We start from the raw sequence: 13,467 nt of genomic DNA on the forward strand, positions 1-13,467 counted from the left end.
ACTAAAAGCGCAGTCGAGAGGGAATTTGTTTGTAGACCCCACACAAATGTTAATAAAAAAAAAAATTGTTTATTATTTGAGTTGATTTTATACCTGGCACGACCAGTTAAATAAAACAAAAAATAATAAAAACACCTACATGACATCCACATGTTGGCATTTGATGAGACTGTTTACATAAGTGCGAAAAATAACTAATTATTTTTCGGATGTCAAAATATAGATTTGTACAGCGATGATCAGGGAGACACACTTATAGTGCACCGACCAGCAAAGGCTGGGCAAGACATAAGTCTTCACATACAAATTCTAATCAACACGGACACACACATAAACAGCAGCTTTGTTGAGGTCACTAAATAGCCCAGCATCAGCTGTCCAGAGGAAGGTCAGTTACTGCTGTTCAATCAGAAAGTCCTGTTTGTCGCTGACCGGCATAACCGCTGCCAGGTCGGTTCTCCGTGCCAGAGCAGCACCAGTGTGTTAACGTCACAGACGGCATCCTGGCCTCCTACCCCACCTCCGGGGCGGACGGGAGGAGAGGTCGGAGTTTACTCGAGGAAGCTGTCCAGGGTCAGGCAAGTCTCAATCTTGGGTGGAGGCCTGGTCACCTTCTTCCTTTTAACCTTCATCAGTGGGCGGATCTCTGATAAAGGAGACTGGAGCGGAGTGCTTTGTTAAGGAATGATGTGGTCGAGTTTACACAACTTTTTATCTCTTTTTCCATTACTATTCCCTGTCCTCAAAATGTCAACCGCTTATATCATACAAATGCATTTTTTATTTAAAGGAAGCAACATGAACACCTGTTTTGAGATGTTACTTGCCACCTGACGAATGCATTTTAAGGCCAACATCCACTCTTAATACTTCTTCTCCACGGGGAAAGATCAGGCTCTTTAGCTACTACATTTACCATTGAGTTTAAGTCGCTAGTTGCTGACAGAGTCTGTCTACTGTTTGGTGTTGAGCAGGTAGTGTACATTGGGTACAGAACATTTTGAAAACAGCGGAGTGCTCCTGCTGCTAAAAATTGGGTTGTTAAGAGGCCAAACACCAAAACAATGCAGCAAAAGATGCTCATAGTTAATAAGAGGAGCTTTAACTTCAGCTGAATCGTTCATTCATTTACAGTGCCCCCTAAACAGGCACTTTTATTTGGGATAACATTTCAATGAAGGTAGGGCCCAATATGTCAAAATGAGTATTAAATACCAACTAGAGCGGCAACAGTTAATCGATAAGTAAATTAATCACCAAATATATTGATAATCGACCAATTGGTTCAAGTAGTTTATATGAAAAGGGGGTCAAAATCTCATATTTCAGTTTCTTAAATGTGAACATTTTCTGGTTTCTTTGCTCCTCTATGATAGTAAACTGAATGTCTTTGGCGTGGACAAAACAAAACAAAACATAATTTCGGGGGTTTGGGAAACATTACTCAAGAAAATAATTGATTATGAAAAGAATCGTTAGTTGCAGCCCTAATACCAACCGATTAATAAAAACTCTACTAAAATTACCCAATCACTGATTAAGTAAAGAAACACCCTTTAAACCTGTATACTTCACATGACAGGTAAAAGGATACAGGTTGGATGAATTTAGTCCGTCCTCCTAATCCATCGTAACCACTTCTCACCTGAAATGAGACATGGCGTCTTTCATCAAACCACCAAAAGGACGAATGACATATTAAAACGCATATAACTGTGAGCAGGTGGGTGTGTTGTACAAACCACTCCGGGCTTCCTCTGAGGGTCCAGCATGCTGCCGAAAGTCTTCTTCCTGAAGAGGAGGGAGTTCCTGAAAAATAGATCCATGGATCCACCCTCTTGTTGAGCCTAATGTACAAAATTCTCATTTAATTAAACACACACACACGTTAAATTTGGGTAAATGGACCTTGTGAAGTGACTTTCACAAACCTACCTTGGTCAAAGATGAACTTTTTTCATTGTGTTTGGACATGGATGTTCTGAAGATGAAGCATTTTACGCATTTTTAGTGTAAAAAACACAACTCACCAACTTCAGCTGTGAATAATAATAATAATAAAAAAAAAAAACTTGCCCTTGAGAGTCAAGACGCATCTTCTTAGACGGGACCTGCTTCGGTCTCTTGGCCACATCATCTGGTGTGGTGATGTCATAGGTCATATTGAGGTCAATATCCTCGCTATCTACAGGCTGGTGGAAGCGAGGCTGCTTCAGATCCAAAGGGGCCGGGCTGAGAGGTAAGCAGAGAGAGAAACCTCATCAGAAAAATCACACATGGCTTTTGTTTTAATAAACAATGCATCACAAGTGTGAGGAGACGTCGGCCCAGCAGCATGGTGACACTCACCTTTCAAAGACGAGCCGACTGAGGGTTTCGTTTGTTCGTGTTGGCGTGCTCAGGGTCTTCTGAAGAAACTCCACTTTCTTCTTGAGGCTCTGAGGAGATAGATATGCGTTTCGGCGTCATGACAAAGGCTTTTCTTTTCATTAAACAAAAACGAAAATTTGGTCGATTTGCTTACAGTGATCTCTCTGTCAGCGTTTGCCAGATCCTTCTGCAGAGACTCCATATCCCTTTTGGACTGATTCACCTCCACTGAGGCTCTTTGTAACTGCAACACAAACACTTTTAGAGATTCGAAATTCCCTTGTTCACGACTCAAGTTCCTCTGGATGTCGAAAAAGTCACTCGCTATGAGAAAGTTACCTTGTTGTTTGAGGAGAGCACCTCTCTCTTCAGCTTCTCACACATGTCATTTGAAGACTTCAGGCTTCCCTTTAGATTATCGTACTCTCTGGAAAAAGGGAAATGGCATATAATATCTTCTTTGTAACTCACTTTGGACAGCAGCGTCGGCTAAATGAATGTGGCGTTAGTGAAAAAGAAAATGCACTAAGTGAAGAAGTGGGGGAGAAAATAATGGTTTGACTCCTTACTTTTTGAGAGAGATGCAGTAAATGGAGAGCTGCTCCACTGCCGCATGGCTGACGCCCATGTCTGTGATCATGGACTCCACCTCTGTTCTCTGACCCTGTAACAACACTTCCAGGCTGAGGACAAACCGACACTGTTAGTGTACAGTACGAGTATGACTTTATATATATATATATATATATATACACTGAAAGAGGATGCTATGCAGAACTTGCTAGCTGAGGTAAATTAATAATAAATGTCACTTCTATCCAGGCTTGTGTATCCAATTTATTACTAATGATTTTACGATATTAAGGTACACAAGACCATTTAAAGAATAGTCAATATTGTGATTATTAAAGCAGGCCCTTAAATTCTGACTGTGATTACGTGATTGCAGACACCTTTCAAACGTTTTCATTTTGGTCCGAAGTCTGCGGACCTCCTCCTTGGCGGCCTGGATGTCATTCTGTTGTGTCTCCATGTACGTCATCTGCTTCTGCGATAGGCCAAAACATTATACCAAGAACAATTACGCGGCGGGCATGAGTCAGTACAGACAACAGGTTCAAACGTTGAGGAACAGACAAGCGTACCCTGAGAGCCGAGCAGAGCATCTCCTTTTCCATGATCTCTTTCTTCACGCCGTCCAAGTCTCTCCTCTGCTTGTCCACGGTGTCCTTCAAACCGTCCACCACCTTCTGTTTGTCCCGCCAGTCTCGCTCTGCAAACAGAGCAGACAGATTATTAACCAATACTGTCCACTTGTAACAGTCAAGCGACCCCATAACACAACATAACTTCTTACCTTTAGAGCTTAAAAGCGCCTTCATTCTATCAACTTCATTCTAAGGATGGGAAAAAAAAGACAGTGAGAACGAACCTAGAGTCAAAACGCACCATTAGTCTGAGCATAACTAGGCCTGTCACGATAACGACCAAACCAGAGAGAGGACAGAAGCAGCAAGACTGGCTGGAAAGTTGTTGACATTCATTATGAACACACACACACACACACACACACACACACACACACACACACACACACACACACACACACACACACACACACACACACACACACACACACACACACACACACACACACACACACACACACAGGCTATTGTTGAGGTCAATAGAAATGATAGAGTTCATATTCATGTATCATACGATAAGTCGATAGCGTAACTATTGTGACAGGCCTAAGCATGACATTGTCTCCGCCGCTCCGTCAAACCATTTCTGGTATAATTATTTGGTTGTTTGGTACCTGCAAGCTTTCCGGGTCCGCCGTGCTCGCCTCCTCTCCACCAATGTCAAAGTACAGCTTGGTGATGATGTGTCTGGTGCTGACCTAAACAAAAGATGATGACAGTTGTGTATTTGCTTTTCTCTGGCAAGTTGGCTCCGTGTGGGCCAGAGGTAGTCTGGTGGTCTCTGGTAAGGTGGACAGTAGCTGTACCTGTTTCCTGCACTGCGGGCAGGTTTTTGTCGGGGCTGTCTGAAACCACTGGAGAAGACTGAGGGGAGACAGGAAGAGGTGATCAGTCAGCCGCAGCGTAAACGTGTCGTGGAAATGTGAGTGCCGTTGACTGTGGGACTGTAAAGATCGTGTCACCATTCATAGTGGAACGTGTGTCCGCAGTGGATGGCAGCAACGTCTTTGCAGTGATCGAAGTAATCCGAGCAAATTGTACAATATGCTCGGATAGGCATCGTGGTGTCACAAAGGGGTCGTCCTGTAACGAACACAAGAAACCCCGTATCAAATAAACCGCCCAGTCAACTCACAAAGATACTTTGTCCTCGTAACCTGGATGTGTTTTTGTAATGCTACCTAAACGTCACGCTCGGCGACGCTAGCTAGCCAAACGTAAAGCTAACTTTGAAGGCTACGAGCCGCCCGTCATCATTTACTCCACTTACCAAACGGAGGCGTTAGGTTAGTGCGCGGTCCTTCTTTGTGAGGTCAAACATCCCCGCCGTTACCTGCAAGATGCCATTTGAACCAACTTAAAGCAGTTCTCTGAAACACAAGCTTGCTAGCTTACACAAACACAATACGCAGCTCCTCTATCCCCGCCGTACGTTTGAACACAAGCCCCGCCCCTGACGCTGTGAACAACGTTGTCCGCTTCTTCTTCTTCTTCTTCTTCTGGCTTTCCGGCAGACTAGATGCCTTGTGGCACATTGCGGCCTCCCACTGGTCAGTTTAGGTACTATTTCCAGGTATCGTCGTTTTCAGAGGGGTAATCCTGTGGCAGAGACACAACCCATGACCGCTTCCACTATCTCCATCTGGTACTCAGGGGTTTTTTAGTGTGTCTCTCAAAGTCACATTCTGTATTCCTATATAGCATAATGCAATATATAATCTCTTTGATATTTATATTGCTGACAATCCAAAATTATATGTTGAACAGTTTTTTGCTGTTTGCAGGTTCCAGAAAGTCCATCCTCATGCTTGCCCATCTTTGCTAGATCCCAAGCAAGTCCACAATGTCCGAGTCTCAGCCTGGTCATTATTACGGAGTGTCTTCTTTCTTTGCCCAGGTAGCACTGTGCTGCCTGTACCCTGTCCTGAATTGAAAAAAACTGTGCTACCTCATTCCCATCCACCCGACATGGGCAGAAACCCAAAGAAAACTCACCAATCCTCCAGCCTGTTCGATACGGGTTTCCCACTACAGTCTGGTAGGTGGCGGCGATACCTTTATATACCTGCTAAATGTACACGAAGAAGAAAAAGAGAAGACGCTGCGTTCAAGTGCATGCACAATGTCTCCGACGGGTCGACTTCTGTCAGCTGTAACCGAGTAATATAACATAAATAAAATAGCTTACACAGCCAATGCTCTTATAGCTTACACAGCCACATTTTTTTTCTCTCTAAATGATGATACTTTCACCAGTGACACTAATATTTACGAGGGCCAAGCACATTTATCACCACGTATTTTCTAGAAATAAAATTAAGTTTTAGTCTCTACTCAGAGGTATTCAATGTCCCTGTGTTGCCATTATTCCTCAGAAATGAATCAATCCCTCTGAAGGAATTCCCGAATGGCATTGACGTATCTGGGCAATGAAGAAGCTTAGGGATTTGAATGCACCATCAGGATATGAAACTAAACAAAAAAGTACCCAATACAACATGCAACATACAATAATACATAACAAATGTCCTTTAAATGTATTTCCATTCCACTCGAATCAACTTGGCGCGTGTACTGCGGTAGTAGACCCTCTGGTAGAGAACTCCATTTCCCACAATCCCACGCTTCCGCATGAAGAAGTACAACGGTCCTGCGTCTCTTGCTCGTTAGCTCGCTGCGGCAACTGCGAGTCGCGGAGATCGCCGACCAAATGTACTCAGGCCCGGAAATGAAAGGTAATGATTTAAAAAAAGAACAAAGGGAGAGATTTATCAGGAGATCAGTGTCGGGACGAGGGGCGAGTTAAAGCAGACGCGGCTAGTTTGGGATGTTGTCGATACTTTGCTGTTGTTGAAAGTGGCCATCGAAGTTCTTGCGTCTGCACCGTCAGACGCGTCTCTGTGTAGAGGGAGGATGTCAACATGAAGGACAGCGGGCTTTTGTCTTTGTTTCACTGCATGTCGCTGCATGTAGCAACAACAGGGACACTTCGGCCACGTCGTGACTACAGTACCTTATACAGACACTTTGATTTTGAATCATGGCCTATGTCATGACGCTTTTGACCTTTGGTCCCACAGCTCTCTCTCTCTCTCTCTCTCTCTCTCTCTCTCTTTCAGTTATTTTTTTTGGTTGTTGTTGTTGTTGTTGTTGTTGTTGTTGTGTGTGTTTTCCCCCCCATTTCATTTGTAGAGGACCGTGATGTTCATTGGTAAATCTTAATAAACATTGTTTTAAAAAATCAAATATCTCTCTCTCTCTCTCTCTCTCTCCCTCTGCCTGCCTGTCTTTCCATTTATCTGTCTCTCTGTCTCTCTGTCTGTCTGCCTGTCTGTGTGTCTGTCCTGCCAGGCGTGTCTGTCTGCCATAAGTAGCAGCGATGGATGGAGAAGCCCAGAGGGCGACTGCGTCGTGGGAGAATGGTACCCTGGCTCCCTTGGACCGCCTCCGCTCTGAGCGGGCGGACAGCCCCGTCCCGGGTCTGGTGGAAGGAACCGAACCAGGTGAGGCTGAGGAGGCTGGTCCACGTTCTGCAGAACGACAGACAGACCCACAGATCTCAAATATAATGGAATTATTTTGCACTGTACGTGGGCCCCCCCCCCCCCCCCCCCCCCCCTTGCAGGCACTTTTCACCTCAAGTTGTGGCATCAAATTAAGGTGACAGGTAATAAAGGCATCGGGTAACAACTATCAATGGTATGTTTTAGATAAGATAAAAAAGGATAAGATGTCCCTTTATAAAGGGGGACTTCAGTTTGACACATTAGCTCAAGAGAATGTTGTTAACATCAAAGAAGGATGTTTCCATAAATGCCTATACATCACACTTTCAATCATACACAATAAAATAGATCTATATGTGTATATCACATGAACAATATTCCTATTTCCTTATATGTATAAGAAAAAAAAAGCTGTGGCTCTTGCCACTCTCAGGTTCATGTTAATTAATGCAAGTCCTGCTTTTAAAGCAGATGCGAGTCCATGTGGTCGTCCCTGATGCTCGGTACTGGGTGTCAGACTGTGAGGCTTGGTCCGACCTCGTACAGTATCCGCTTGTATATTCATGTGCATCGTCTGTAGTGGTGACAGTTTAGGTCTGAGTGGTGGCGTATGGTTGTGAGTCTCAGTCAGTGGAGGTTGGAGACACCGGGTGCTGTGGTGTTGTCTGAGTCTGATGGCTGACGGCACAAAGGAGCCCCCAAAGGCCCAAAGCACTTTGAGGCACGTGGCTGGATGAGCCTGTGGCTGAATTGTGACGCGTCAGCGCAGCACAGGAGAGGAGGATGAGAGGAGTTGACCTCGACAGCTTCTCTGTCACTGCCTCCACCCTGTCCTGTTCCATCCCCACCGCAGAGCTGGCCTTCCTCACCAGCTTGCTGAGTTTGTTGGCACCACGAGTCGAAAATGCCCCCATCCAAGCTCCTGGATCAGTAAGCAGCCAAGTGTACACGGCATGCTCTCTCCTCTCCTATAGAGCGCACCAGTGCGGTCTGACCAGTTCAGATTGTTGTCGAGTTGCTTTCCCTTACTGTGCTGGAAGTCCACCACCAGCTCTCTTTGGTTTTCCCCGACATTGAGCTGAAAGTGATTGCTGTCACACTATCCTATGAATTTTTCCCTCTGGTCTTTTTAATTTGTGAAACAGCCGACAGTGGAGGAGTAATCGGAGCACTTCTCTAAAAGGCGCAGAGTAGAGTTTCTGTCCCCGTTTGATCCGTGTTGTTGTGATTACGGCGGAACGTGCCGGTCGAGACAACACCCTCCGCCTCAGAGAACCTGAAACCCTCAGTGTCATCCCTGGGGTCTTCCTGAAACAGTTGTCCAGTAACAATCCACCAGCGCCTCCTCTGCCCCCACAGATGAGATTACTGCTCCCTCCCGCTAACATGTGTTAGGAAACAGTCCCATCTTTTGTCCTTTCTCTTATTTCAGGTTTCTGAGTCAGCGAATGTCTCGGGGCTCGGAGAAGCGGAGGAATGACAATAATAGATTCATGTAAATTTCATTTAAGTGCCATGCCATCTTCGTGGCCCATCCCTCATGGGGTTATAACGCAAAACATCAGACGTGTTTACAGAACACGAGGACAACGTTTACATTACACCACTGTGCCCTGTACAAAGAGACGGCCTCCATGTGAGCTGATCGTGCATCGGTCCACAGACAACATCCACTGACAACATTCCGAAGTAATAACTCCTCTGCAAAGTGTCATTCGATATAAAACTGAACCTTGTTTTGTTTCCTCATTTGGCAGCTGAGGCAAGAAGGCACTACACTGCAAAACATCGCTTCTTGAATCAACCACATGTTTGAGAAGGAAAAAAAAAATCTTTGCAGTGGCAATTCCCTGTAACTATATAGATTTTTTGAATGGATCATTTGTCGTATCATGACAAGAGGGAAGTGGTTTTGTGTAACTTCCCTCATGGGTGAATTGTGTCCCATGAGTAGACATCGTGCTGACCACCTGTTGCTTGGCAACACATGGACACAAAAACCACATTGTCTTGTTTCCAGCTTGTAAAGAAAGTTCCCCATTTGGCATTGTTACAACCATGCAGTGTAAGGTTTGGCCTAATACTGAGCAGTGTGTGTGTGTGTGTTTGTGTGTGTGTGAGTATGTGTTTGTGTTTGAGAGAGAGACACACAGTATAAACAGACACATCCTGTTTGTGTAAAGAAAAGTTGTAACATATAATCCCTATAATCTCTTTTGTAATCTTCATGTCACTCCAACCGCCATTTTGCTGTCAGATTCCGGGCAGTGGTCTTGTGATAAACTTGTGATAAAATGTTTGACTTAATGACCATGGTCCATCTTTAGTCCGGGGCTCTGTGAGACTAGAATGTAATAATCTCTTCAAATTGTACCCTTTCATACAAACATTATAGTAGTAGGGAAGCTCTTTCATATTCTCTTGCAAGAACTATAGTAATGGCGTGTGTGTTTGTGTGACCCTGTCTTTCCATCTACGTTTGAACTAAGTTGTGAGAAAAAAGCAAGAAAAGTTGTATATTTGCGTTTCGTCAGAATGTTTAAAAGAAAAGGTATTGTGCGTTGTAAATTTATTTAAAAGGGGAGAAATCATGAAAACCAATGTCTTAGTTTTGCACGTGTGATCAAGGTCTACCTTGGAGTCGTCAACAGGGACGCCGACTAAATATTTGTATGTTGCAACCATATTCATACTCTCTTGTGAAAAGTCAGATGGTAGCCGCTCTGCTCAAAGTCTGAATGTAAACCTCCTGTGAGAAAGTTTTATGAAACTCTGTTGCTGACTATGTCACACACTTTATGGGAGAAAAACTCACGGAGGTGTTTTTTGTGGCGATCTCCGTGGAGTTGGGGAAGTTAACCATATCTGCATTTGCCAAACCAAGCAGTTGGTGTTCACCCTAGAAGTTTTTTTCTCATGTAAAAGTGACAAATTTCATTTGAAAAGACTTCCAGTGACGTATATAACTTTAGTCGCTAATGGAAGTTTGATTTCAACCGATGCAGAGAAGCCAATGCACCGGCCTTACGGTTTTCTAGGCGTACTCATTCATTCCTTAAGCATCCATGCATCACACTGACCGACATTTGACCGCCACTTATCCCTACGTCGATGCAGGTGCCGGTCAGAAGAGCGCTATGTTCGTCCATGCGCAGTCGTTTGAGGATCTGACTGCGGAGGCTCGGGGGGATGCTGAATTTGACAAGTCGGAAGGGGAGAGCGCAGAGGAGCTGAAAGGGCTGGTGGAGGTGGACACCATAGAAGAGCAACGTGACAACAACACCTCGTCGGAGAGCAAGTCGAAGGAGGAGGATGTGTCCAGTGAGGCGTGGAGGAACCACAGAAAACACGTGTTTGTGCTGAGCGACGCGGGAAAGCCGATCTACACCCGCTACGGCACAGAGGAGGCTCTGTCCAGCACCATGGGGGTGATGATGGCGCTTGTGTCCTTTGTGGAAGCGGAGAAGAACATCATCCGCTCTATCCAAGCAGGTCAGAATATACAGACATACTGTACGTTTCATGTGTGAAACAACTGGATCAGAAGGGCATTAAATGAAATCTGTTTGTTTCAGATGGCTGCAAAGTGGTTTTCCTCACCAAGAGCCCCCTGGTCCTGGTGGGCGTGTCTCGGACGTGCCAGTCAGACAAGGAGCTGCTGAGGGAGCTGCAGTACATCTACTATCAGATCGTCAGCCTGCTCACCCTCACTCAGCTCAACCACATCTTTAAGCACAAGCAGAACTACGACCTGCGCCGCTTGCTGGCCGGTTCGGAGTATCTCACCGACAACCTGCTGCATCGGCTGGACCGGGACCCCGGCCTGCTGCTCAGCGCCGTCACCTGCCTGCCCCTGGCCAGCTCCGCCAGGGACGTGGTGTCGTCGAGCCTGCAGGCCGCCAAATCCAAGAGCCTGGTGTTCTCCATCCTGCTGGCGGGCGACCGGCTGGTCACCCTGGTGAGGAAAAAGGACCAGTTCCTGCACCACATAGACTTGCACCTGGTCTTCAACCTCGTCGGCTCCTCCTCGGCCTTCCGGGAGGGTGAGGGCTGGACGCCGATCTGTCTGCCGAAGTTTAACACCGCGGGATTTTTCCACGCCCACATTTCATACTTGGAGCCTGCGTCGGAGCTCTGCCTCATCCTGGTCTCGACGGACAGAGAGGACTTCTTTAACATGTCTGACTGCAAGAAGCGTTTCCTGGAGAGGTTGAGTAAGCGCAGTGCCTACCAGGCTCTGAAGGAGGCGCTCAAATGTCCTAGTTATCCTGTGGCGCAGGTCGGCATCCCAGAGCTCAGGCACTTCCTGTACAAATCAAAGAGCTCGGGCCTGTACACCAGGTGGGTAGAAAGAAAGAATATCTATACTCGTGATGGCATATGCCATCAGTGGCAAAGGAAATGAGCTAAACAAAAATGGATGTTTTATGATTTTCTTTAACTTCCGGCATTTGTTAGAGTAGAGATCTTTATCAGTGCAAATCTTCAGGTGCGTCACCTCGGAACATGCCCCTCTTCCTCTTCCTTCAGTCCAGAGTTTCCTGAGGTGTACCAGTCCGATGAAGAACAGGAAAGGCTGATGGGTTTGTACCAGGACCTTCACAGCTGCTTGCACCATCCGACCAGACCTCTCCGTTCCTTCTACTGCTGTCGTGAAAAGGAAAACCTGCTGGCATGGGTAAGCCTGACATTGCTTTCAAATCTAACATGTGAACACGGTGCGAAATTTGGAGAAATATTGTGTTTATCAGGTCATCTCATTTTGTATAGCAAAAGGAATAAATGTGCACTTCGTTCAGAAGTCATTATTTGAAATGAGAGTAATGATTTTTTCTTTTATTGATGATGTACCTTGATGTACCATGAAGTTGTACTTTACACCAGTGTAAATTCTTTTATTCATGCAAGGTAAAACAATGTCTGACTACACTTGTGTGTTTAACAATAATAAGGAACATTAATCCTGTTATGTTGAAAAGCAACCATGCACCAATTGGATGGTACTATCCGTCAATTAAGCTGTATCCACACCCCAATGCATACGGTGCTTTATCGTCTATTTGACTGTAATTTTCCCAAAGTCTTCAATAGAAACGGACTTCTTTTTGCCACCGGCACGCTGAAACAAAATACTGCATTTGAATGGCCTAGTGATGCCCCTCGTCTTGTTCTCCATCATTTGCTGCAGGTGACGAGCGGTTTTGAGCTCTACCTCTGCTTCAGTCCGCTGGGGACCAAGGCCTTAGCGGTCTCCGCTGTCAACAAACTGCTCAAGTGGATCAGGAAGGAGGAGGATGGCCTCTTCATCCTGAGTCCTCTCACATACTGAGCCCCCGCTGGCGCCTGACCACCCGGAACGAAGAACGTCGCCCCGGACGCCGACTGGCCCGGCGCTATCAACAAGCTGTGGATGAAGCAGTGGTAGTTCAGTGTCAGCACACTGTCTTGATTGTCAGAGCTATGCATTTCTGCCTTCTGGGCTCCTCTGATTTAATTCAAAGGTAAACTACAGCTGTATTTTAGCCGGCTAGATTTTTATACGTTTTGATTGGGACAGAAGAAAGTAGCATCAGCACCGTCAATAATAAAAGGACCTGTGGTGACTGTATGCTGTCGAAGTTGTTTCATAAATGCTTGTTTTACTGCAACAGACCTTTTTTGCCTCTAAGATTAAGAGAAATACCGTCCGTCTTTTTAAAAACATATAGCAACTCTTGAAAATCTAAAACAGAATTAAAAACTGGAAATGCAGTATAATGTATTTTCACTTTATGCAATGACCAATAACTGTAAGAACCACCATTGTTTTCTTTGTTGTTTTTTTTACCTCTTTGCCTTTTCTTTATGCAGAAAGCACTCGCAGAAATGTGTTCATGAGTCTGACGTGTATTGTTAATGTCAATGTAATTTTAGTCTGCTAATCTTCAAGTGTCCATTAGTTTTAGCCTTAAGAGATATTGATAATTTTATCCTAATATGCAAAATATACCACAGAAAAATTTTGTTTTACATGTGTGTTTTTGCGTCTAATCAAAAAGCTTAATTGTATTTCATTGGGCTTTGCTTGAGGAATCCGACGTTGCCACATCTGCCTCCTTTACTCATGCCTTAACTAATGCTCATTGTGCAATGACAATATGAGGTTGTAACATTGCAGAGCTGTTGCTGCCTCAGGACTCGAGAATGATGAGTATATTATTCAATTAATGATGACTCCTTATCTGATTCTTTGTCATGCTCGATTCAAACATTAAAGAGTTTGCACCTGGTCATGAAAGTGCATGGGTCTCTGTACTATAACACCTTTATTAGCATTTACTCTTGTTATTGTTCTATGATATACAATTCAATGCAATGTAAACCTGTGAGACCTATTTAAAGGG

General features: G+C 44.9%; 2 protein-coding genes across 4 annotated transcripts; one reads left to right on the forward strand and one right to left on the reverse strand.

Moving 5' to 3' along the window:
* Positions 1-49: 49 nt before the first annotated feature.
* Positions 50-5,050, reverse strand: LOC118309190 (TRAF-interacting protein). 3 transcript variants are annotated; one of them, XM_035631019.2, is made up of 16 exons: positions 4,849-5,050; positions 4,541-4,661; positions 4,385-4,442; positions 4,193-4,276; positions 3,728-3,767; positions 3,516-3,643; positions 3,324-3,418; positions 2,940-3,053; positions 2,710-2,797; positions 2,525-2,614; positions 2,350-2,438; positions 2,077-2,232; positions 1,936-1,981; positions 1,743-1,847; positions 1,595-1,645; positions 50-659 (listed from the first exon to the last, which is right to left on the reverse strand). In XM_035631019.2, exons 2-16 carry the CDS (start codon positions 4,636-4,638, stop codon positions 552-554), a joined length of 1,350 nt encoding a protein of 449 aa, XP_035486912.1. In that variant the 5' UTR covers positions 4,639-4,661; positions 4,849-5,050; the 3' UTR covers positions 50-551. The 3 variants fall into 3 exon arrangements, with proteins under 3 accessions (XP_035486912.1, XP_035486913.1, XP_035486914.1); XM_035631020.2 differs by having other exon boundaries at positions 4,760-5,050; XM_035631021.2 differs by having other exon boundaries at positions 4,974-5,020.
* A 1,129-nt stretch (positions 5,051-6,179) lies between these two features.
* On the forward strand, positions 6,180-13,353 carry mon1a (MON1 secretory trafficking family member A). Its single transcript, XM_035631018.2, has 6 exons — positions 6,180-6,313; positions 6,930-7,081; positions 10,202-10,576; positions 10,660-11,425; positions 11,615-11,762; positions 12,273-13,353. Exons 2-6 carry the CDS (start codon positions 6,958-6,960, stop codon positions 12,411-12,413), a joined length of 1,554 nt encoding a protein of 517 aa, XP_035486911.2. The 5' UTR covers positions 6,180-6,313; positions 6,930-6,957; the 3' UTR covers positions 12,414-13,353.
* Positions 13,354-13,467: the final 114 nt, after the last annotated feature.

Source organism: Scophthalmus maximus, chromosome 6 (genome assembly GCF_022379125.1).
Source record: "Scophthalmus maximus strain ysfricsl-2021 chromosome 6, ASM2237912v1, whole genome shotgun sequence".
NCBI lineage: Eukaryota > Metazoa > Chordata > Actinopteri > Pleuronectiformes > Scophthalmidae > Scophthalmus > Scophthalmus maximus.